The sequence below is a fragment of the Canis lupus genome, chromosome 9 (genome assembly GCF_011100685.1).
Source record: "Canis lupus familiaris isolate Mischka breed German Shepherd chromosome 9, alternate assembly UU_Cfam_GSD_1.0, whole genome shotgun sequence".
Lineage (NCBI taxonomy): Eukaryota > Metazoa > Chordata > Mammalia > Carnivora > Canidae > Canis > Canis lupus.
The window spans coordinates 14,285,890-14,311,964 of NC_049230.1; the positions used below are offsets into that span (position 1 = coordinate 14,285,890).

The 26,075-nt window shown below is 38.1% G+C and overlaps 1 protein-coding gene across 13 annotated transcripts in view; it reads left to right on the forward strand.

The window, feature by feature from the left end:
* BPTF (bromodomain PHD finger transcription factor) overlaps positions 1–26,075 on the forward strand; it is a 154,552-nt gene that overhangs the window by 103,524 nt on the left and 24,953 nt on the right. For 7 of the 13 annotated variants that reach the window (XM_038546828.1, XM_038546826.1, XM_038546831.1 and 4 more), the window contains 13 exons: positions 1,280–1,404; positions 2,414–2,542; positions 5,299–5,449; positions 5,804–5,927; positions 8,402–8,648; positions 9,005–9,166; positions 9,384–9,535; positions 10,429–10,537; positions 17,344–17,561; positions 21,717–21,939; positions 22,649–23,565; positions 25,159–25,241; positions 25,529–25,754. In XM_038546828.1, the coding sequence (XP_038402756.1) occupies positions 1,280–1,404; positions 2,414–2,542; positions 5,299–5,449; positions 5,804–5,927; positions 8,402–8,648; positions 9,005–9,166; positions 9,384–9,535; positions 10,429–10,537; positions 17,344–17,561; positions 21,717–21,939; positions 22,649–23,565; positions 25,159–25,241; positions 25,529–25,754 (2,866 nt within the window). The remainder of the gene's footprint in view (positions 1–1,279; positions 1,405–2,413; positions 2,543–5,298; positions 5,450–5,803; positions 5,928–8,401; positions 8,649–9,004; positions 9,167–9,383; positions 9,536–10,428; positions 10,538–17,343; positions 17,562–21,716; positions 21,940–22,648; positions 23,566–25,158; positions 25,242–25,528; positions 25,755–26,075) is intronic. The other 6 variants (XM_038546836.1, XM_038546838.1, XM_038546837.1 and 3 more) reach the window with 5 other exon arrangements.

Sequence of the window (26,075 nt, forward strand, 5' to 3'; positions counted from 1 at the left end):
TGGGGTGTGGTCTGAACATGACACATACTTTCCCCCTTCCTGGGACATCCCTGCACTAGATAACATTGACCCTCCCATTTAAGAACTGTACTCCAGGTCAGAGGATTCACAGGGCGACAGCACGACAAAGGAAATCTTGGTGTCACAGGTGGAGATGGGGATTTGAAAAGCAGCTGCAATTTTCTGGCTGGAGCATTCCCTTTCTCACATTGTTCATTTTCCCAGCTTAATGTTCAGAATAGAAAGCATTGCCTCTCAAATACAAATTGTCTTAAGGTTTACCTTCTACCTCTGTTAGGGGAGGAAATTATTTTAGTTTTATAGATTTTCTGTATATGTAAACAAGTGTGTTTATTTAAGTACGTGGAAATGTCAACAGTGTTTAATTATACAAAGATGACACTAATAGAGAATTGATACCCTAGGGTTTCTTTACATTGTTTTATAGTTCTGTCTTGGGACATAATATTCATTAAGTTGTAAATTTGAGATGTATCTTTAATATTATTTTTAAAAGAATATCTAAAATGTTCAATAATTTTACACCTAATGCTTAGGAAAAAACTGAACAAAGAGATTCCTTTGTCTCCTGATCAGTAACTGATAGAGTATTGTCCTTTTTGTTACTCATTGTATTGTAAAATTCTAAAACTATATTAATGTGGTTAAAAGTGTTCATTAATAATAGCAGGTATTCATCATCCAATAGTTCATGTTTTACAGAGCCACCATTTGGATGCAAAATTTCTGTCCATTTGGAAAGGTCTTGTTGGATTTGCAGGGGGGTCTTTTTTTGTTTTGCATTTTGAGAAAATTTAAACAATTTGTTTGTTTCAGCTAAGTCAGTCAGTTAAGATTTTATCCTTTTTCTCAAAATTCTTTTATCATCTTTAGTAACACAATTATATCTCTATTATCTTTCATAATTTCTCTAACATATATTTTGGAATTAGGCTAAATATATAAAATTAACATTAATTCTTGCCACGTCAGTATTAAAATGAAACATGCTCATTTTATAAATTTATGTGGCATTTGAAGTGACTACAAACCCTTTTTTAAGTTGTTAAATGCATGTTATGCCTAGGGGAAAAAGTTAAGTTATTAAGGGATGTATAATAGTCAAAGTGCTTACAGAATCGTATTATGATTATTAAAATAATAATGGAAGCAAGAAATAGGTCTTCAGTCTAATAATAGAATGCGTGTGTGTGTGTGTGTGTGTGTACACACATATGTACACAATACATATGTAGTTTTTCTTGGGTTTTTCATTCAGGTATAGACTTCAGACTGTAAAGTCCTTAGCTGGAGTGAGCCTTATGTTACGGTTACTGTGGGCAAGCCTGAGATGGGATGACATGGCAGCCAAGGCTCCTCCAGGAGGAGGGACTACACGGACAGGTAAGGGTTTTTTATTTGCTAGTTTAAGTTGAAAAGAATAGTTCACTTAATTTTAAGCATTTCTGTTATTTATTAAAATACAATGCTTGTGTTTTAAAAATATAGCTTTGCTAATACAGCTTTGCTAAAGTTAGGCAGCACATGTTATAAAATCCTGGGGGTTGAGGGGGGCTCAAATTATAAGGTGAGTCACTTATATGTGAACAAGTCTGAATTTTTTTTTTTTTTCGAGTCTGAATTTTTAAAAGATCTTCATTGGAGCACCTGAGTGGCTCAGTTGGTTGAGTGTCTGACTTGATTTTGACTTACTGGTCAAAAGGTCATGATCTCAGGGTCACGCAGTTGAGCCCCACATCAGGGCTCCGTGCTCAGCGCAGAGTCTACTTGAGATTCTCTCCCCACACCCCTGCACGCTCACTCCCTTGCACATGCATTTTCATTCTCTCTCTTTCTCTTTCTGTCTCTCACTTTTGCCTCCCCCAACCCCCCACCCAAAATAAATGAATCTTTACCAAAAAAGGGGAGGGTCACCTGAGTAGTTCAGTGGTTGAGCATCTGCCTTTGGCTCAGGTAGTGATCCCAGGGTCCTGAGATTGAATCCCACATCAGGCTCCCTGCAGGGAGTCTACTTCTCCCTCTACCTGTGTCTCGAGAGCCTCTCTCCGTGTCTTTTGTGAATAAATAAATAAAATCTTTATTATTGTATGGTATAGATCAGTTAAACTGAACCCTATGCTTGCTGCATCTCTCTTCTTTTATTATTTTGACTGTTTTGCCACCAGAAATTAAGCTGCCCCCAAACAGTGTTTTGCTCAGTTTAGAAATTTTCAGTGAGGAAGAAACTCAGTATTCTTGCACTCCAGCAATGGTCCTGAAATTATTAATTAATCAAATGTTTTTAAAAGTTTATTCCACATATGTCTCCTTTTTAAAGCACCAGATGTTGTACCTTTTTAGTCTCTGAATATTTTAGGTACTTATTAATACTGTGTGGATTAAATCACCATAGAAACATCTGAAACTGAAATCACAACAACAGAGATAATTAAGAGGCGAGATGTTGGTCCTTATGGCATTCGATCTGAATATTGTATCCGGAAAATCATTTGCCCCATTGGAGTTCCAGAAGCACCAAAAGGTAAGAAATAGAAAGAATTCTATTTTTTTGTTTTTGACCTGTTAGCCATGTCTTTTACTGATTAAAATTTGAGGGGATGCCTGGGTGGCTCAGTGGTTTATTTAGCTCCTGCCTTCGGCCCAGAGCGTGATCCTGGAGTCCCGGGATCGAGTTCCGCATCAGGTTCCCTGCATGGAGCCTGTTTCTCTCTCTCTCTCTCTCTCTCTCTCTCTCTGTCTCTCACGAATAAATAAATAAAATATTTTTAAAAAATTAAAATTTGAGGGCTGCCCCGGTGGCGCAGCAGTTTAGCGCCGCCTGCAGCCTGGAGTGTGATCCTGGAGACCCAGGATCGAGTCCCGCATCAGGCTCCCTGCATGGATCCTGCTTCTCCCTCTGCCTGTGTCTCTGCCTCTCTCTCGCTCTGTGTCTTTCATGAATAAATAAATAAAATCTTTTTAAAAAATTAAAATTTGATTATAATCATTTCCTAATTCTTTTTTTTTAATTATTTTATTTATTTATTCATGAGAAACCGAGAGAGAGAGAGAGAGAGAGAGAGAGAGGCAGAGACACGTAGGCAGAGGAAAAAACAGGCTCCATGCAGGGAGCCCGCCGTGAGACTTGATCCCCAGGCTCCCGGATCACACCCTGGGCCGAAGGTGGCGCTAAACCGCTGAGCTACCTGGGCTGCCCTCATTTCCTAATTCTTTATTCCACTTTTGAAAAAGATGTCTTTTCAATACAATCTATTATATTTTTAAAAATGATATTTAAGCAATAAACATAACAAGATTTCATTAGACACAAATTGATACCTATAGGCATTTTGCCAAGCATAGGGAGGGTACAGAGAACTATAATCATACCTCTTACAAGGGTTCTAGGGGGCCTGGTCGGTTGAGCCTCCGACTTGGTTTCAGCTCGTCATGATTTCATGGGTTGTGGAATTGAGCCCCATGTCAGGCTCCTCACTCAGAGGGAAGTCTTCTTTCTTGAGAGATTCTCTCCTTCTGCCCCTCCACCTGCTCATGCTCTTGTGCATACTCTCTCTCTCAAAATAAATACATAAGTCTTAAATAATAATACCTCTTATAATTAAGATGTAGAGCAGTGATTGACACCAGACCATCAGCTCCAAGAGGGCAACTACCAAGTCTGTCTAGTTTGTTGTAGTCCTAACACCTGCTGCTGAAATCTGACACATAAGTGGTCCCTGAACATTTGTTGATTCAAGGGTTAAAACTGTTGTGAAATACTTCAGTTCTCAGGGTAGAAATAATCTAAGAGGCATAAAGAGTGATTCAGGAAACGTTTATAGAGCAACCAAATGATAAGCATGGGACAGCAAGTACATGGAAGAATGAGATTCAACCAAAGAAGAGGTTATAATATTATAATTCTATAACATGAGAATCTCAAAACTGTTTATGCTAAAAGGAGTTCAGTGAGGTGACCAGATTCAAGAGACATAAATAGATTAAAATCAATAATTTAATTTCACATATGCAATAAAAACATTTAAGATAAAAACCTGTTACAAAATGGGTAAAGAGATTACTCTCCTTAGAAATATACTATTTAATAATAAAAATAATTGTCCCCCAATGTATAAATTTAAATTTTGATATTTGATTGAATTAATTAAAAAGTTCAGGACACCTTGGGTGGCTCAGTGGTTGAGCATTTGCCTTTGGCTCAGGGCACGATTCTACAGTCCCAGGATCCAGCCCCGCATTGGGCTCCCCAAAGAGAGCCTGCTTCTTCCTCTGCCTATGTCTCTGCCTTTATCTGTGTGTCTCTCATGAATAAATAAATCTTAAAAAAAAAAATTCAAAAGTTCATCTTGGAGAATAAATGAGAGTAGCTTTTTTAAAAAGAACTTTAATAAAGTGTAGCCATCCTAGCAGATGGTGAAAATTAGCATAATTTAAAACAGTGTTGTGGAACTGAGACATCTCAGTTGATGAGCAGAGAAACAGATGAACAGGTGGTTTCTGACCAGTCTTCATTATTGACCCCAGAGCTTTCAAACAACCAGTCTTCTTGGGTCACTTTTCTTTGCCTCCTAATACTTTGGATAACCCAGGTCCTACTTGCTGTTTCTGTTTTCTTTGGCTGCTTCATTGTTCCCTGAATGAATGGGACAGTTCAGTGCTTGCCTTTCCCTACTTTTTATTTTTAAATCTTACCATTAGATTTTACTGTACTTGTTCAGATCCGTTTTTTACGTGAGCAATTTTAAAGTCCTCCGTTCTCATTGCGATGGAAAATACACATTGCCAGAGTTGTATATGCCAGGGTCACCCAGCCTGACTTGTGGTAGGAACATAGTATGCTTCTTGAAGGATGTGTATCCATGTCAGGGTCTGAAGTATATATAGGTGGTAGTCAAGTGAAGGGGATGGAGGCTAGAAATAGTGTTACAGGCAGATGGAACAAACTGTGTGTAAAGACCCCTAGGCCTTTTATATCAGGGGCCAAAAAACCTGGCCCATGAGCTTTGACCCACCATTTGCTTTTGTTAATAAAGTTTGATGGGAACACAGCCATACATACTCACCTATGTATTGTTTCTGGCTTTTTTCATGATACAAAGGTGCAGTTGAATAGTTGTAACAGAGCCCATCTGGCCTGCGTAGTGTAAGGTATTTACCATCTGGCTCTTTAAGAGAAAGTTTGGCAACTCCTGTTTTTCATGATGTAAGAAGAGATTCTAGAAGTACTGTAATTTTAGAAGCTATATTGCTTAAAATATTCTGATTTCTTTTCTAAAGAAACACCTACACCTCAGAGGAAAGGCCTTCGATCAAGTGCATTGCGGCCAAAGAGACCAGAAACGCCCAAGCAAACTGGCCCTGTTATTATCGAGACTTGGGTAGCAGAAGAAGAGTTGGAATTGTGGGAGATCAGGGCGTTTGCTGAAAGGTAAGAAAATGGTTAACATGTAATCAGATATTTGGAGCTTTTACCATTTCAGAATTACAGAATTACCACATTAATTTATTCAGGATATCCAAGTTAATTTTGCTTCAACTTTTGATTTTTAAGTGCAAGCTACAGATCATTTGTTAAAAGTCCTTTTTCTAATTTCAATGTGTTCTATCCATTTGTCAGTTTCTAATTACCTTAAATTTAACGTTTATTTTAAATTGAACTGATTTCATAATATTTAAGTCAACCAGATTTTGCTTAATATTTCATACCAAAAAAAATAATTTGTACCAGATGCCTAATAGTGTAGTGTCTGATAAAGTTCTTCTTTTGTTTTTCCTTCTGCAGAGTGGAGAAAGAAAAGGCACAAGCAGTTGAGCAACAGGCTAAGGTTAGTGAACAGAAGAAGGCAGAGGACTTCAAGGCCCAAATGGAGGCTCACCTCAGACAGCAGCGCTTGGCTGTCCAGCAGGTGGGGGAGTTGGTACTAGTCCCACCTGGCAGTGAATTGACATTGTTAGTCAAATTCATGCACACCAAAAGCACAATAGTGGTATATTATTGTGCATGCACAATGGTATATTCATGTGGTTTTATTTATTATCTCTAGAATTCAATGGGTAAGTTTTTGTTGTTACTGAAGTATAGTTGACACACAATGTTACATTAGCTTGAGGTGTTGGTGAGTAATTTGCAAATTCCAGTCTGTACCATCTCTGTTTGGCTATGAAAAAGCAAGTTGTACTAAAACTCTATGAGTTGTTATAATTGAGGATCATAAAGCTACTGATGGTTTCTTTGCATTTCCACGCTATACGTAATGTACTCTATGTGCCTGAATATTAGGGGCCCACATAAAGGATGATTACCCCTATTTTCTCTTGAGAAAATACCATAAAACTTTTTAGCCACCTTAATATGTAAACTTTTAGGGTGTAGGTGAAATTGATAAAGGTCTATTTACAATATCATTAACTTAGTTACCCATAGTATTTAAAAACTACATATCAACCAAATATAAATTACTTATTATATCAACCAAAGTATTCATTTCAAACTACTTTTTTCCTTTCACATTTTATAAAACATTTTTTTAAAGATTTTATTTATTTATTCATGAGAGACACACACAGAGAGAAAGAGAAGCAGAGACACAGGCAGAAGGAGAAGCAGGCTCCATGCAGGGAGCCCGACATGGGACTAGATCCCCAGGCTCCAGGATCACACCCTGGGCTGAAGGTGGCGCTAAACCGCTGAGCCACCTGGCCTGTCCTTTATAAAACATTCTTTTAAATTTTTATACATCAAAAAAAAAATTTTTTTTTAAATAAATTTTTATACATCTTTAATAAATAAATAAATTTTTATACATCTTTTACATCAGATTACTATAGGTTAATGTCTTCCCTTATATCAAAGTTTGCGATAACTTTTGGATTTTTTTCATGTCTATCTGTCCATTCATAGAAAAACTAGCTTAATGGTTTTTTCATTTTATGGATGTGTTTTGTCATCTCTCTAGTGAAACCTAATGTTTTACTTTTTAAAATTTATTTTAGGGATGCCTGGGTGGCTCAGCGGTTTGAGCGCCCGCCTTCTGCCCAGGGCGTGATCCTGAAGTCCTAGGATCGAGTCCCACATCGGGCTCCCTGCGTGGAGCCTGCTTCTCCCTTTGCCTGTGTCTCTGCCTCTCTCTCTGTGTCTCTCATGAATAAATAAAATCTTTAAAAAATAAATAAATAGAATAAAATTTATTTTAAATGGTTATTTACAAATACAGTCAACCTTTCCAATTTTGAATGCATACCCTCAGGAAATAGCTACTAAATATATGTTCCATTCCTTTTTTTTTTTTTTAACTGATTCAATCAGATAACATCTCTAAGTATCCAAAACTAAACTTTTCTTCTGAGGAATGAGAGGCTATGTGAAGTATCTCACATTATATTCAGGTGTGTAGGATGTGTACAAAAGCAATTATATATGGATTGACCGTGATGTCACTGGTGAGCAGTTTCCAGTGGCAAGAGACAGTTCACCATTACAGTTTTATCTTAGTACACCTCTCAAACCCACGAATAACTAGCTCTGCCCAGGCCAGGTACACAATCTCTCTGAGTCTCAGTTTTGTCATCTGTAAGTTACAATACTAGCAACTGTATTGGGTTGGTCTGAGCAGTAAATAAGATGATGATAAAGTATTCACCACCAGATTTAAAATCAGTGCCGCCTCTTGTTCTTACACGTGGAAGCTTATATCGTCATGTTGGTAAGGTCCAGAAATGTTGGCAATTTATAATAAAAGATATACAAAGTGTCTTTAAAAACCCTATAGTCTGATCAGATTATACCTCTCTTCATAAAATAGTCTAAAATATTTTTTCTGTAAAAATGTTTGAACTGAGTAGTATTAAGAAGTTTGGAAAAGATATTTCATTAATAATTTTCAGCTTGCTTGCTTACCTGTTTGTCAACTTGAATAGTGATTATTTAAGTATTGACATGGTTTTTTTATATTTGGATAAATTAATCTTGTAGTAAACAAAAACCTTTTACAGTTCCCATCATTTGCTCTATGCTCTAAATTCCACCACTGAGTAGCAAAGTATTCCTGTCTCCAGTAAGATCACCCATGTCTCTTTTATTTGCACTCTGAAACCTTGCACATTTGTACAGGCTGGAAAAATTTGGTTGTTCTTGGTTTTTAATGAAAGACTTATTACTTTGAATAAAATATATGTGATTTAGAGCCATAAAAATATTGCCTTCTCCAGGAAGTTAAATTTAAAGGCAAATTTATGAGGACATATTTTCGGGAATAAAATATTTTAGCAATTTGGTGCAGTTCTTTAGATTTGGAGAAATTGTGGCTGGACTAGTTGCAGAATGGTACTGTTTTTATTTAGAACTATTTTGGTTCATGTTTTCTCTCCCTAACTTTTCTAGAAACGATTGGAACAGCAGAAGCCTTCAGTAATTGCAGCTTCTACCACTTCCCCAACAAATAGTACAACTAGTACCATTTCTCCAGCACAGAAAGTTATGGTGGCCCCCATAAGTGGCTCAGTTACAACTGGAACGAAAATGGTACTCACCACTAAAGTTGGATCTCCAGCTACAGTAACATTCCAGCAAAATAAGAACTTCCATCAGACCTTTGCTACGTGGGTTAAGCAAGGCCAGTCAAATTCAGGTATACAACTGTTATTAAAGAAAAGATTACTTTCATTCGAGGAAAAGAAATTTCATTCCTTTAACCTACTGAAATGAAACATTTCTTTAGAAAATTGTTTTTCTTCTGCAACTAATTGAGCAAACGAACTGCAACAGTTGGTTTGTTACAAATAATAATCATAATTATTACATTAGCAAAACTCCTCTCACATTTTTTCACTTTCAACATTACATAGTTCACTTTGAGTGGAGAGGAATGTTTGTCTTAAAAATACAAAATGAGCCACATTTCATGCATTGGTGCCCTTCCTAGAAGTCACTACGTTGCTGGTTATTTTAAATCTAAAGCTTATTAAATGTCTTATACCCCATTAGCCACCAGCACAGCTGCCACATCTGCTACAACCATTGCCAGCACAGGTCAGACGTTCCAAATTACAGGCAATCCAGTCACTATGGCAGGAAAAGTAATTACCAAACTGCCACTTCCTGCAAACAGCAAGATTGTCGCTGTAAATGTGCCAGCAACACAAGGAGGTAAGGGAAATGTGAAGAGTTTTAATTCACATTTGCCAGATCATACTGTCGCCATTATTTTTCATTTCCTTTTCACTGATTTCAGTCCTCGGATCTCACATTCTATGTAGCCCACTATAAAACCCTACCACACGTAGTTTCTCCTCAGAAACCCAGCAACACCTGATACTTTTTATTAAAGGGGCAGTTGTCAATGACATCTTCATCTTTTTTTAAGGCGTTGTTCAAGTACAGCAGAAAGTCCTGGGTATCATTCCATCAAGTACAGGTACAAGTCAGCAGACCTTTACTTCATTCCAGCCCAGGACAGCAACAGTCACAATTAGACCCAATACATCAGGCTCTGGAGGAACCACAAGCAGTTCACAAGTAAGAGTTCTTTACATGTTTACTTTGTTTTTAAATGTTAACCACAGCAGGTTGACGTTTTTAGAATGGTCTCTTCCAGGATTAATCCAGCTTCTAATTTTCTTTTGCCTTTTAATCTGTGATAAAGTACTGATTTAAAAAAACTATTTCTAAGCATAAATCATATATGAAATGTTAATTTTTAACAGTTAATAGCATAGCATACTAGTATACGTTATGAATCATAATAAAAATGCTTTCTAGGGTTTTGTAAAGAAAATTCCTTCATATGAAACAAGGGGCAGCATCAGAGCCCCCAGGGAAACTTGCTGTGCAACCAAGAAATAGAATGAAAATAGAATCCATGGCATTCTAACTAGTTTATTATCAGCTGATAGGCACACCTATTTGATACATCATTTCTTTGCCTCTGGTATCATGGAAAAGACTTGAAAGTGTTCTGAACCAAACTATAAAACTGAAAATAATATGCTCTGTAGTCTGTCTTCCAAAACTATGAAAGAACATTTGGTTTCCAATCTTACTATTATAGTCTGTGGGTGACAGATATGTATTAGACATCAGGGAAAAACGGGACTCAGTATTTTCCTGTGAGCAGTCATGGTGGTTATAGAACACAGCTTCAGTGGGTCTTGTTCTAGTTCGTAAAGCTGTACTTAGTATCAGTGACAAGGAATTTCATATGATCTCATTTGAATTAAGTTTTCCCTCCTCAAAATACCATCTTTATTCTGAAGCTTAATGTAATTTAAAATGTAATATCCAGAACCTTTGTCATTTCTGTAGACCTGTTTATCACTAGGAAATGTTTAAAGATCTTTGTTTTAAGTCCATCATCATGCTTTTAGTCTTTTAAAAACATTTTAATTCATTGTCCTTTGTGTCATTTATAGGTAATTACAGGGCCTCAGATCCGCCCTGGTATGACGGTGATTAGAACACCACTCCAACAGTCAACACTAGGAAAGGCAATTATTCGAACTCCTGTGATGGTACAGCCAGGTATTCATCCCTCCAGCATTTTCATTTTACATCTAAACAATCTGTCTAGGAAGTCTGTAATATTCTTTATTTGGCACTCTACATACTAAAAACCACCAGTTTGAATGAGTACCTCAGAGCATACTAAATTTCTAATCCATTGTGGGATATATCCATGGGTATTATTTCATTTTTGGTGTTACGAATAGAAAAAAAAATAGATCCCAATATGCTTGATAAAAATGTTTTAAATGTCTCTACTAAATGGAGTATATATTAGTTCAAATCATTGGAATAAAGAGAATGAACAAAGACAGTAGTCTGTGGCAAAGACATAAAATCAAGGAAACGAAGCATTTAAACAGAAGGCATAAAAAAAGATTACAAAGGCATTATCAGCCCTTCATTAATGTGAATAGGTTAAAGTTCCCATATTAAAAATTGAATAGTGTACGGATGTTCCTGTGATTCAGTGGTTGAGCATCTGCCTTTGGCTAAGGGCATGATGGTGGCGTGGGGAGGGGAGGAGGAGATCGAATCCCAGTCTTGCATCAGGGCTCCCCACCGGGAGCCTGCCTCTGCCTCTGCCTATGTCTGTGCCTCTCTCTCTCTCTCTCTCTCTCTCTCTCTCTCTGTCTCATGAATAAATAAATAAAATCTTTAAAAATAGAAAAATAGGGGATCCCTGGGTGGCGCAGCAGTTTAGTGCCTGCCTTTGGCCCAGGGCGCGATCCTGGAGACCCGGGATCGAATCCCACGTCGGACTCCTGGTGCATGGATCCTGCTTCTCCCTCTGCCTATGTCTCTGCCTCTCTCTCTCTCTCTCTCTCTGTGACTATCATAAATAAATAAAAATTTAAAAAAAATAGAAAAATAAAAGTTGAATAGTATAAAGATAGAACAAAAAAATCCAACTCTATATTAATGAGAAACATATCTAAAATTGAATTACCACAAAAGTAAATAATAGATAAGCAAAGATACATGAAAGAAAGGCCAAAAAAAGAAAGTAAGAAAGAAGGGAGATGGAGTGTGGGTGGGGAAGACAAGGATTATCCTACTAATATTGAACACAGTACAAGTCCATGATTTATTCATTGTTTTAAAGATGAAAACTTGCAATGAAGATGCAGTTTAAGATCTTTAGGAACCAAATAAGGGCACCTGCCTGGCTCAATTGGTAGAGCACACGACTCCTGGTCTTGGGGTTGTAGGTTCAAGCCCCACACTGTATGTAGAGATTACTTAAAACTAAAATATATATATATATTTAAAAAGAACCAATAAGATTTTATTGGAGTATTTAAAGCAAAAACTATTTGATATCAACGAGAGATTAACAGAAGCATAATAGACCAGAGCAGACTGTGTCAACTGATTAGCCTTCAGGGATACACATTGGTTTTAAATATATATGGGCTGTTTGTTTAAAAAAAAAAAAAAAAAAGAAAAAAGTCATATAATGAATCATAGGTAAAACCTGATGAATTCCTTCCAAAAAGTAGAATGTGTATAGTCCACATTCTATGTAGTAAAGTTAGAAGTTAAGATTAAGCTATACTACTAGTTTATACTTGCTTGAAATTTTTTATTTTATTTATTATTTTTTTAAGATTTTATTTATTTATTTATCAGAGACACAGGCAGAGGGAGAAGCAGGCTCCATACAGGGAGCCCGATATGGGACTCGATCCTAGGACTCTAGGATCACGACCTGAGCCGAAGGCAGACATTCAATCACTGAGCCACCCAGGTGTCCCTGCTTGAAATTTTAAAATGTATATTCTCATAAGTAACTTTTGAGTTAAGGGAACATCAAACGCAAAGATTCAAGCAGATTATCAATGATAGTAGCGACTAAGTCGTGCTGTCGAAGCTGGACTCAGAGGCAAATTTATTCAGTAAATATTTGAGCACCTACCTTAGGCAGTTGAAATACACTGGAGGAGAAAATTGACCAAAAACACACATGAAGTCTTAATCAATAGTTAGAAAAATATATAAAATAAACCTTAAAGAAAACAGGAGAATGTAAAATAAAAATACAAGTAATAATTAGAAAAGAGAAAAAGGCAGGCATCTGGCTGGATTGGTCAGGAGAGCATGCCATTCTTGATCTGGGGATTGAGAGTTCAAGCCACATGTTCAGTGTAGAGATTACTTAAAAATAAAATCTTGGGAGCACCTGGATGGCTCAGTGGTTGAGTGTCTCTGCCTTTTGGCTCAGGGCATGATCCCGGGGTCCTGAGATTGAGTCCCACATCATGTTCCCACAGGGAGCCTGCTTCTCACTGTACCTGTGTCTCTGCCTCTCTCTGTGTGTCTTCCATGAATAAATAAAGTAAAATAAAATAAATAAGTAAGATCTTTAAAAAAAGAGAAAGAAAAAAGGAAAAAAAAATTTTTTAAAGATTTATTTATTTATTCATGAGAGACACAGATTGAGAGGAGAGGCAGAGACATAGGCAGAGGGAGAAGAGCAGGCTCCTCGCAGGGAGCCCGATGCGGAACTTGATCCCGGATCCGGGGATCACGACCTGAGCCAAAGGCAGGCACCCAACCGCTGAGCAACCCAGGCGTCCCAGAAAAGGAAAAATTATTAATCCATTCTTTTAGAAGTCTGATCTTTGAGAAATGGGAACAAAATGCTTGTTTACAGCATTAGTAATAAAAAAGTGCTATAAAAATAATGAACTTTTTTTTAAGATTTTATTTATTTTTGAGAGAGAGAGAACATGAGCAGAGGGAGTGATAGAGGGAGAGGGACAAGCATACTCCCCACTGTGTGGGGAGCCTGACTCAGGGCTAGATCCATGACCCTGAGATTATGACCTGAGCCAAAGTCAAATGCTAAACCACCTGAGAGCGACCTAGTCATCTCTAAAATGAATTTTTTTTTAATCAAAAGAAAATCATATATAGGAATTCTTATAGTAAGACCTTGGAGAATTCTCACTTCCCATACTCAGGAATTAAATTTATTTGAATAATGAGGTATAAGTATATACTATGCTTATAAATTTCAAGTCTCAATGACTCATATCAAGGAAAGAAGTTTGGAAATTTGCCATAGTATTTCCTACAAAAAATTCCAGACCTCATGGTTTTATGGGTAAAATCCTTTGAAATGATTAGAAAGCAATTTCCTTCTTAGAAAAAAAGTTCTAGGGCATAAGGCAAAGAAAAGATTAAATCTTTTCCATTCATTTTACAATTTTACACAGTTCTAATATGAAATAAAGCATTGTTGTTTTTTTTGTTTTTGTTTTTGTTTTTGCTTTTATTTAAATGCAATCTTCTAAAGCTTAAACATGATTTATCCCAGGAAAGAAAGTATGATTCATTAATTCACTCAAAGCTGCAGGGACAGTTGATAAAATTTAGTATCTATTACTGTTTAAAAAAAGCTGTCAGAGAACTAAAGGAAACAATAAAAGTAAAGCAGAAAAAAATTACAGATGACAAAAGGTAATATACCTACAAAACTGGAAAAATTTGGTGATTACAAGATATATAGAGCCTCAGTTCCTTGTTGTTGCCTTTTGTAGCTTGAGTTATGTGTTTGACTTGCACACGTGAGTCCATAGTTACACATATTAGTGTTTCTCCTGTGTCAAGGAAAAACAAGGTGGCCAGTGGTCCGTCCGGCCAATGAGAGTGAGGAAGTATCCTAGGTGGAGGAGGTGGATATGCTTAGTGTGTCTCTATGTGTAGATTAGATTATCCTCTTCCTACCACCATACTAGCCTTTCCGAAAATGGAACCCACAGACTCCCTAGATATAATAAAGATTTTTTTTAATTTTTGAATTTACATTTTGGTGATAATCACAAAGTAAACTAACAGGTACATATTGGGGATCATCTGAATGACCAGCACCAGCCCTTTATCCATCTGTGTTTGTGATAGCATCATATCAGTACCGGGGGTCAGCTAAAGTAGTTTTTCATGCGTTATTCCCCAGATTGCAGTATAAGGACATAATGTGGGGTCCAGTTCTCAAATTAAAGCACTTGACTTCATATGATGTATTTTTGGTTCACCTTAAGAATAAATGGGAGATATTAATCAAGAAAAGTTTAGAAGACAGAGTAATGATGAAAACATGCACTGCTAGTTGTTAGAGCATATTATACACCACCAGAATTAGCACCAAGATACCAAAGGAAACCAGACCAAAGAAGACCATTAAAGAGGCATTATATGTGAGAATTTGCAGTGTGACAGAGGTGTCATTTTGAATCAGGACGAAAGACTAGACAAATGATACTGGAATAATCAGTTTAGAGTTTCAGTGGGGGGTAGACCTCTGCCAACATATACCATGACTAAGAACATCCTTGGGAAGGTATATCTGATTAGAGAATGCAGGAAAACTTTAAAAGAAATAATTAAAGCCAGAATAAGAAAACACACACATACTGAAAGAAAAGAGAACACTTTGAGTTTTAAAAATAAAAATAAAGGGATCCCTGGGTGGCGCAGCGGTTTGGCGCCTGCCTTTGGCCCAGGGCGTGATCCTGGAGACCCGGGATCGAATCCCACATCGGGCTTCCGGTGCATGGAGCCTGCTTCTCCCTCTGCCTGTGTCTCTGCCTCTCTCTCTCTCTCTCTGTGTGACTATCATAAATAAATTTTTAAAAAATAATAAAATAAAAAATAAAAATAAAAAAGACACCTGCGTGGCTCAGTGGTTGAGCAGCTGCCTTTGGCTCAGGGCATGATCATGGGGTTCTGGGATCAAGTCCCACATTGGGCTCCCCGAAGGGAGCTTGCTTCATCTTTTGCCTATGTCTCTGCCTCTCTCTCTGTGTCTTTCAAGAATAAAAAAATAAAACCTTTAAAAATAAAAAATAAGAAAAGGCAGAATGCAAAGTAGGTAGAATCCATAGTTGTAATTTGTATCTTTAACCTATAAAAAGCAACTATAAATAAGTAGGAAAAAAAAAGAAATGGGACAAGTGTGGAGAGAGCTCACAGATGAAGCATAATGACTTGACAGGGATTTATTTTTTTTTTAAGTTTTTTTTATTTATTTATGATAGTCACAGAGAGAAAGAGGCAGAGACATAGGCAGAGGGAGAAGCAGGCTCCATGCACCGGGAGCCCGACGTGGGATTCGATCCCAGGTCTCCAGGATCGCGCCCTGGGCCAAAGGCAGGCGCCAAACCGCTGCGCCACCCAGGGATCCCTTGACAGGGATTTAAATGCTGATTATAGTAATTGAATTAATTCAGAGACCATGATGCTCTCATACCATTTCTGATTGCTGGAATATTATATTTAGTGATGGTACCTACGGTTGGCAAAAGTTTAGTGAGATAGGAACTCGGTGACGGAGTGTGAGTTGGTATCTAAAATTCTATTTAGGGGCAGCCCCGGTGGCGCAGCGGTTTAGCGCCACCTGCAGCCCAGGGCATGATCCTGGAGATCCTGGATCAAGTCCCACGTCAGGCTCTGCATGGAGCCTGCTTCTCCCTCTGCCTGTGTCTCTGCCTCTCATTCTCTCTCTGTGTTTCTATGAATAAATAAAATCTTTAAAAAAATAAAATAAAATAAAATAAAATGCTATTTAGTATTGCGCTTCTACTAGAAACCCAGTAATATTGGCGGGGGGGATATTTTAAGGAAATAAGTAGAAGCACATAAAAATTTATAAACAGGGATTTCACCATAGCACTATTTTAAAAAGATAAAGGAGACAGTAATTCTGAATGTCAAAAGATTTTCAATGTAATACATGTGCAATGTTATACATAAATGTGTATGTTCAGAAATATATTCAGCAATGGAAAAAAGACCGGAAATGAATATAAAACTTCAGAAGTGTGATGGTATTCACTAATAATGAATTAGGACATTGTAAATGTAAAATTAGCTATCAAATAATTACTCTTAGCAACTGCTCCACATGGGAAAAATTTATTCTAGTTTCAGCAAGTTAAATGAGAAATGAAAGTTTTTAGAAGACTAGAGCCATTCCAACTTAAATTCATTCATTTGTTCAGTGAACTATGGAAGCATTCTTTGAGCATTTTGCCCTGGTACTGAGGATAAAGTGATCCTAGACCTCATGGTTGTCCCAAACTATCTTTGAAGAGCCTTAAGAAAAGCTCATTTATAAAAATAATTGGTTCAGAATAGCCCTATACTTTATTTGTTATGTTTAAAATTCATATGAATTCATTATATATATATGTGTGTGTGTGTGTGTGTGTGTATGTGTATATATATATATATATGTATATATATATATATATATATATATATATATATATATATATATATATATATTAAGATTTTAGTTAATTCATGAGAGACACAGGCAGAGGGAGAGAAGCAGGCTCCATGCAGGAAGCCCGATGTGGGACTCAATCCCGGGACTCCAGGAACATGCCCTGAGCCGAAGGCAGACGCTTAACCGCTGATCCACCCAGGTGTCCCGATTCATTATATATTAGATTATCTTACTCTATATTCCTAAAGAAAGGCAGCTTTATAAAATGGCTCTTTATAGTATATTTTTCTTCAGTCTTCCCTATTGTCATTTTAGCATTAGACTCACAGGAAGAATATTGATTGTGTTTTCAACTGCAAATAGCAAGAACTGGGGAGTGGTCGTCAGTGACAAAGCAAAAACAGGTACACTGACAACCAGGTGGGACTCGGTGTGTATATATGTCTGAGTGCATCCTTGGGCTCATAGCATCAATAGAGCTTTTTGAAAATCGAAAAGAATACATTCATCTGATGTGTTGAACAATATTTCAACTCAGAATACTGCTTAAGGACATATAAACATTCATAGCATTTTGCTGTGTGTGTAGGTGCTCCTCAACAAGTGGTGACTCAGATCATTAGAGGGCAGCCTGTCTCCACTGCAATCTCTGCCCCTAGTGCAGTTTCCTCGACACCTGCACAGAAAGGATTAACTTCGGGAACATCCAGTACAAATCTGCAGTCTTCAACCTCACAATCCCCTCGCCCACAACAGGGACAGGTGAAGCTTACCATGGCTCAGCTCACTCAGTTAACACAGGGCCACGTAAGTAATGCAACTTCATTTTAACATTTTAACTTTTTTTTAAAGTTTTTTAATTCCACTTAGGTAACATTCTTAACTTTACAGGTGATCATTTATTTATTCTTGCAATAAGTTTAAAAGCATGTACTTAGGATGTCCAACTCTTAGTTTTGGCTTAGGTCACGATCTGAGTGATGAGATCGATCTTGCATCAGGCTTCACGCTCACCAGGGAGTCAACTTCAGATTTCCCTCCCTCTACTCCTCCTCCTACTTTCTCTCTCTCAAATATATTTAAAAAGCAAAATAAAACCAAAATCATGTACTTATTCTCAAAAGTTTTATAATGCACTTAAAAAAAAAAGATATTATTTATTTATTTATTCATGTGAGAAAGAGAGAGAGAGAGGCACAGGGAGAAGCAGGCTCCATGCAGGGAGCCCAACGTGGGACTTGATCCTAGGACTCTAGGATCACGCCTTGGGCCGAAGGCAGCAGCCAAACTGCTGAGCCACGTGGGAATCCCCTATAATGCACTTTTTAAAGAAATAGCTGCTTCCTAGAGTTGAAGAAGAGATGTAATAAATTTCAGTTATCTAGAGTCCTTAGATTGTGAGCTAAAACAGTCAGATAATCTTTTTAATTACCAAAACATTACTAGATGACCAATTTCCATGGGAAAAATGAAAGTTGCTTCCCTGAAAGACTCATTATTGCTATTAGCTCTTCTAGTAGTAATCTATAGATTAAACACAGTTCTATAAAAACACCAGGAGGTTTTTTTACAGAACTTGACAGGCTGATTTTATAAGTTTATGTGGAAGTGCAAAGCAGAAAGAAAAGCTATAACACTTTTGAAGAACAGGAGGCTGTGCCCTATGTGATAACCTGATAACCAAAACTTCTTACAATGCCTTACTTATTAATAATGCAGAAAGTGACCCATGCATATGTGGACACTTGTTTCATGGTAGAGATGTCATTGCAGGTCACTGAGAAAAGAACAGACTGTTTAGTAAATGGTGTTGAGACAATTGAGTTTATATGGGAAGCTATGAAAGTAGGCCGCTACTTCACTCATAAACTCAATTCCAAGAGGATAAAAGTCCCACCTATGAAAAGTAAAGCTGTAAACTTTCAGAAGGTAAGCTAGAAGAAAAGTTTCATAACCTTAAGGTAGGAAAAGAAAGGCTTTCTTAGTTAAGAAAAAACATGAGGAAAAGATTTATAAATTCAACTACATCAAAAATAAGAACTTAAATTTGGCAAACAAAATGAAAATGAAAAGATATGTAAATACAGTCAAAGAAGGACTTTTATCCAAAATACATAAAGAATTAACTAAAAATCAAGAAGACAAGAAGGCAAAAAGGCAAAGCTCAATTAAAAAAAAAAAAAGGCAAACTAACTCGAAGGGGGAAAAAGGAAATCTAATTGTCTAAAATAAAAAAAGTACTGAACTCTCTTAGTAATATGGGAAATGCATATTAAAACCATATATAGGGCAGCCCCAGTGGCTCAGTGGTTTAGTGCCACCTTCAGCCCAGGGCCTGATCCTGGAGACCCGTGATGGAATCCCACGTCAGGCTCCCTGCATGGAGCCTGCTTCTCCCTCTGCCTCTTTCTTTCTCTTTCTCTCTCTCTGTGTCTCATGAATAAATGAATAAAATCTTTAAAAAAAAAAAAAAAAACATGTACATAAGAGCTCGGTATAAATTAAAATGTCAGGATCATGAATTGGCAAAGACATGAAACAAAATGAACTTTTACGCACAACTGGTGGTAGTATAAATTGTGGTTTAGTCATTTGGAAAACTCCTAGACATTTTCTAGCAATGTCAAGGATATGTACATATGTCTGGGAGTTCTAGGTGTATTCCCCAATGGAAGTTCTTGTTCATGTGAGCATCATCAGGATAATGGACATGAGTGTTCATAGCACGGTTCACAGGAGTAAAAAACTGGTAACAACCCAAATGTCTACCTACTATCAATTAGGTAAATTGAGGTACATTACTTATAGCAACAAAAATGAAAAACTGCAGCCACACAGAACCAGATTGTTGAGCTAAAAGAGCAAGTAACAAACTTCTGTTATGATTCTATATGCATAAAATTCAGAAGTGGACAAAACTAGCTGTATTTTACAGGGATACAGGGCTATTACATTGCCTACCCAGAGGGGCATCATTCCCATCATGTTCTCCATGGATGATGCTCTTGAAGTTGTGAACCTGTAGCCCTATAAAAATCCATAACTGGGGCCTGGGTGCTCAGTCAGTTAAGTGTCCGACTCTTGATTTTGGCTCCGATCATAATCTTGGGATCATGAGATTGAGCTCTGCACTCTGTGAGGAATCGACTTGAGATTCTTTCACTTCCTCTGCCCCTTCCCCACCCCCGCCATACATGTGTAGGCGCTCTCTCTCTCTCTCTCTTTCTCTTTCTTCCCTAAGATAAATAAACTTAGAAACACAAATCAAAAATTGTGGAGTGCTTGGGTGGTTGTCAGTAGAGCGTCCCAACTCTTGGTTTTGGCTCAGGTCGTGAGATCGAGCCCCATAATGGGCTTCATGCTTAGCAGAGAGTTTGCTCCAGATTCTCTCTCTCCCTGTCTTCCTCCTCCCCAAACTCTCTAAAGATAAATAAATAAATAATACCAAAAGAAATAGATCAATACCTAAGCAGAAGCACTATGAAGATGTGCTGTCTTATGGTAACAGTGAGCATAGTGATTACCTCCAGGAGAAAAGAAGGGAATGGAGATCAGAGTAGATCACAGTGGGGGCTTCTTGCATAATGGTAATGGTGACCTGAATGCTGATTTTATAGATGTTTGTTTGTTTGTTTGTTTATAGATGTTTACTTTATAATTCCTTTTTTTTTTTAATTTTTTTTTAATTTTTATTTATTTGTGATAGTCACAGAGAGAGAGAGAGAATGAGGCAGAGACACAGGCAGAGGGAGAAGCAGGCTCCATGCACCGGGAGCCCGACGTGGGATTCGATCCCGGGTCTCCAGGATCGCGCCCTGGGCCAAAGGCAGGCGCCAAACCGCTGCGCCACCCAGGGATACCACTTTATAATTATTTCCTAAACTATCCATGAATTTTGTGTGTCAGTTTTGGCTGTTGGGAATTTGGGGTGGGTTGTTTTTACTTTGCTTCTAACTATCCACCATGTCCCTGGTAGTTAAGGTCACTGGATTAGTAAGTCCTGAACAGAAGAGACAGTACATACAGAGCTTTTACTTCCTCGTCCCCATTTTGATAACTGTGTGGGCATTAGCAACCTTGTTGACTAAATGTTTGTATTCCCTGTCTAAACCCTGCGTTTTTTACACTTGAGCATGCACCATAGGTAATCTGGTGCATGTTGAAAAACTGAGACCAAGAGACCTGGCTCCTCATTTTATCTCACCTTTAACTTGGTCTCTAACATTGGGCAAGTGACTTGAACTTTCTAATATTGATTTCTAATTAGTGATAAGATAATAGTAATATTTTTTCTCCTTATTCCATGAAGTCACAAGTCCATTGTGAGGATCAAACAAGACAGTATGTATAAAGATGCTTTGAAAATTATAAAAAAGGGGATCCCTGGGTGGCTCAGCAGTTAAGCCCCTGCCTTTGGCCCAGGACATGATCCTGGAGTCCTGGGATCGAGTCCCACATCGGGCTCCCTGCATGGAGCCTGCTTCTCCCTCTGTGTCTCTGCCTCTCTCTCTCTCTCTCTCTCTCGTGTGTGTGTGTGTCTCATGAATAAGTAAATAAAATCTTTTTTAAAAATGAAAATTCTAAAATAACATGAGTATAAGATGGCTTAAAATCAGAATCTTGTGGTGGCATTAGTCATTCACGTCAATCTTCTTGTTTTATAGATTAGGGAAACTTAGCCATGGAGGGGTAATGCTACTTGTAGACAGATCCCTGACTGTCTATTTGGAGAGCCTGCACTGGAACTCTGGGTTATTAGTTCACATTTTTTTCATTCTACAACATTTTTGTCTTTCCAAATAAATAGTCTTATTTTAGCTTATGTGAATTCCTTCTGATACTATTCTGTAAACATTCAAGTATATATTTTCACTACATTAAAGGATCTTCCCAAGTAAAAGTGTAATACTTATAGATTGATGCTGTGAACGCTGTTTACATGTTGTTTGTTGTTTTCCATAGGGTGGCAATCAAGGTTTGACAGTAGTAATTCAAGGACAAGGTCAGACTACTGGACAGTTGCAGTTGATACCTCAAGGGGTGACTATACTTCCGGGTCCAGGACAGCAGCTGATGCAAGCTGCCATGCCGAATGGTACCGTTCAGCGGTTCCTCTTTACGCCTCTGGCAACAACAGCCACAGCAGCCAGCACCACCACCACTACTGTTTCCACTACAGCAGCAGGTAGAACTTGGGGTTATCAGAAATGCACATTATTACTTGAGTTGCTGGGCTAATAGAGGGATAGGAGGCCCACTGCTTCCCCTTGGAAGGATATGCCTCAAGCCAGTGAGCTTAAGATGACTGGTCAACCTCACAGTATCTCTTGTTCCTACAGACTCCTTGTCATCTCCAATCCCCCCCCGCCAAAAAAAAAAATAGAATTGGGATGGGGAGCAAAAAATAATGGCTGTCATGGTAACTGTGCCTAGACTTGCTTCTTGCCCTGCCTTGCAAGCACTGATTGAGCCATACAGATAATCTCAGGGAAGGTGGATCTATCCAGCTCATAGCCTACATTTGAGAGCTGCAGGTCCAGAACCACTTTGTTAGCCTCTTACTACAAGCTACCCTCACCATGCCGTAGGAGAAAAATGAGGGTTTAGCATTAGCCTGTACCAGAAGTCATGGCTAATTTCCAGAGACTGTGCCTTGCTTTAGGAGCCAGTGCTCAGGAGGCTTAGCAGCATGTGCAGAGGGCAGCCATGAAACAGAACCTGGATCCCCAGTTAGGAGAGTCCTAACTCAAGTGTGTCTATGGAACATTTCTAAGGTATCAGTGTTACTGAAATTGAGAATTCTCGCCTTTAGAAAACTCCCTTCAAATTCTTCTTTTACCATGGTCCTATGTTCTAGTGTAATAGAAATATTTAGTCTTTTTTTTCCCCCACAGGTACAAGTGAACAAAGACAGAGTAAATTATCACCCCCAACACAGGTGCAACAAGCCAAAACCTTGCCAGCAGCTCAGTCATCAAGTGTGAGTCCTCCAGAAGCCCAGCCACAGACTGCTCAGCCTTCAGCTCAGCCCCAGTCCCAAACCCAGCCCCAATCCCCAGCTCAGCCTGAAGTTCAGACTCAGCCTGAAGTTCAGACCCAAACAACTGTTGCATCCCATGTCCCTTCTGAAGCACAACCCACCCAGGCACAGTCATCCAAACCCCAAGTCGCAGTACAGTGTCAGCCTCAAAGTAATGTCCAAGGACAGTCTCCTGCTCGCGTCCAAAGTCCACCACAGACTCGAATACGTCCATCGACTCCATCCCAAGTGTCTCCTGGACAGCAATCCCAGGTTCAGACTACAACCTCACAACCGATTCCAATTCAACCACATACATCTCTTCAGATACCTTCCCAGGGCCAGCCACAATCACAACCCCAGGTACAGTCTCCAACTCAAACTCTTTCATCAGGACAGACGTTAAGTCAAGTTACTGTTTCATCCCCATCCCGTCCTCAGCTACAGATACAGCAGCCACAGCCCCAAGTCATTGCTGTGCCTCAGCTGCAACAACAAGTCCAGGTTCTCTCTCAGATCCAGTCGCAGGTTGTGGCTCAGATACAGGCTCAGCAAGGTGGTGTGCCCCAGCAAATCAAACTCCAGTTACCTATTCAAATTCAGCAAAGCAGTCCTGTGCAGACTCACCAGATTCAGAATGTGGTTACAGTGCAGGCAGCCAGTGTGCAAGAGCAGTTGCAAAGGGTTCAGCAACTCAGGGAGCAGCAGCAAAAGAAGAAGCAGCAACAGATAGAAATTAAGCGGGAACACACTCTCCAAGCTTCTAATCAAAGTGAAATCATTCAGAAACAGGTAAAGTTATTAAGTAAAAAAGCAGCATGTTCAGTAGCTTGAATTATTGTGCTGTGCAGTAGACTTAGTGTTGGTTGTGTTAGGTTTCCTACGTGAGACAAAAGTCATTGATGCTTCAATTTAGAAGCAGCACTGGATTGACAAAAAATAACAAATGACTACCAAGGCTTGGAACTCTGTATTAGATGAAAACAATCAGTGCTTATTACAAAAACTACCTGTATTTTGGGAGAACAAAGATGGAAAGAATGGAGTTAGGAGTTTAAGTGCCATTAATGCAAAACTGGAAGGTTTAAGTTGAAAGCCACTTCAGGCGCCATAGTACTTTCTTTGAAGTTATTTGCAATGGTCATTCCTTAGTTTGCTCGGAGACTAAGCAAATTATAAACAGTTGAAACCTATTTGCATTTCTAGCCATACCTTTGTAAAAGGTTGAAATTCTACTCCAGAGTTTAAATAAAAAGTGGTATCCTGTAGTAGCATCTTAGTGAAGTAAGGCAATTTAGAGGAATTAGAATTATTCTACTTAAAATGAAGTCACACATATAAGATCCTGTAGCATCACTGGAGAAAACTGTCTTTGCATCGACAACATACACCATTCAGCATTAGTCAGGAGTTTGTGTGTGGATTTCAAGTGTTCCCAAGTCACGAGACCTGCATCCAGTTCCAAGGTCTCCCCTTCACAGTCTCTGAAACTCATCTCTCTACCCTGAGCTCCATATCTTCATTAATACTCCCTCTCTTTCCAGCCATACAAGATTATTGTAATGATTGAAAGAGGTCATGTATGTAGAAGCACTTTTTATTTTTTATTGGGATATGTTCAACATATAGTGTTGTATAAATTTAAGGTGTACCACATGTTGATTTGATTCATTGAAATTTGGAACATGATGGCTCTTGTAGCAATAGTACTTCTATCACATCATATGAGCATTTCTTTTTAGGTAGAAATAATTAAGATAGTGTCTCTTAGCACATTTGAGGGTTCTCATGCAACATTGCTAGAAGCACTTTTTTTTAAACAGCAAAGAGATTTTAAAGGTGTATGGTAATACTCTTATAAATCGATGTCATGTATATGTTCAAATGCATCATTACCCAGCGTTTAGTACTGTGTAAATTGAGAATTATTACAATGTCTGTCTTTATCCTAATCTCCATGCAAAGTGGGATGGGAAGGAGGGGAAATATTTGAAATGAATGTCTAGGAAGAGAGTGTAATGCTAAAAAAAAAATGGCTATTGGAGAATGATAGCTGAGTTAAAGTTACAGCTTATAGTACTCATTTAATCTCAAGTAAGTGAGTTAAGTTTTATATGTCTGAGAATCTCTTTTATAAAATTAGCCCTTTCAGCGTTGTTATGAGGAATAATTGAGGTATTGTTAAGTGTTTACTTAGTACAGTGCCCAGTACACGGTAAGCTCCCAAGCCATATTTTTGTAGCTCTAATTTTATTTGTATTATGATATAAAATTTTTAGTTTCTTTCGAAAACATACATGTGCTCAGATTTCTACTGTTGTTATTTGTATACCAACTTGTAGTCATTATAAAATATGCACTTTGGGATTTTGTTCTGTCCTGAAGGTGGTGATGAAGCATAATGCTGTAATAGAACATTTAAAGCAGAAAAAGACCATGACTCCAGCTGAAAGAGAAGAGAATCAAAGGTAGGGAGAAATATTTGTAACCCAGGAACACAGGGACTCGTTGTATACCAGCCTTTCCTCTTTAGTGTCCACACACACAGGACATTGGGGTTTCCTTTTTTTTTTGTTTTTGAATTTTGGCTGAAGTTCATTAAATGAGACACTTGGCACTACTAGCTGCTCATAACTGGTTTGAATCACTCTTTGAAGCTTTCTAGTCATAGAAAGTGTGTGTATCAACTGTAAAGACATAGAAAAAATATTTCTTAAGCCTTTCAGGATTACATGGATTGTGTATTTCTCTCTAGAATGATTGTCTGTAACCAGGTGATGAAGTATATTTTGGATAAGATAGATAAAGAAGAAAAGCAGGCAGCAAAGAAACGGAAGCGTGAAGAGAGTGTGGAACAGAAACGTAGCAAGCAGAATGCCACCAAGCTCTCTGCGCTGCTCTTCAAACACAAGGAACAACTCAAAGCTGAAATACTAAAAAAGAGAGCACTCCTGGACAAAGACCTACAGATTGAAGTGCAGGTAAGAAGGTATTTCCCTTCCTTCTGTGTCCAGTGTTTAGCACTTTATTCTTTTTTTTTTTTTCCTTTGCAACTTCGGCTAAGCTGTAAATATCATCTTGTTTATAGAACTTATTTTTGTACATAGACTAAGAACAGTGGGACACATGTCTTTTGAAATAGGACAGAGGCTTTATATCTGGAAGTATATTGTAATCTCTAACATAGCCACACTAAGAGATCAGTCTATTGATTTAAATAAAAACATTTTGAGAACCCTCTCGGGAATAGTTTTTATCGTCTATTACATAGTCTTGCTAAGTTTCATGACAAAGGTAGACCA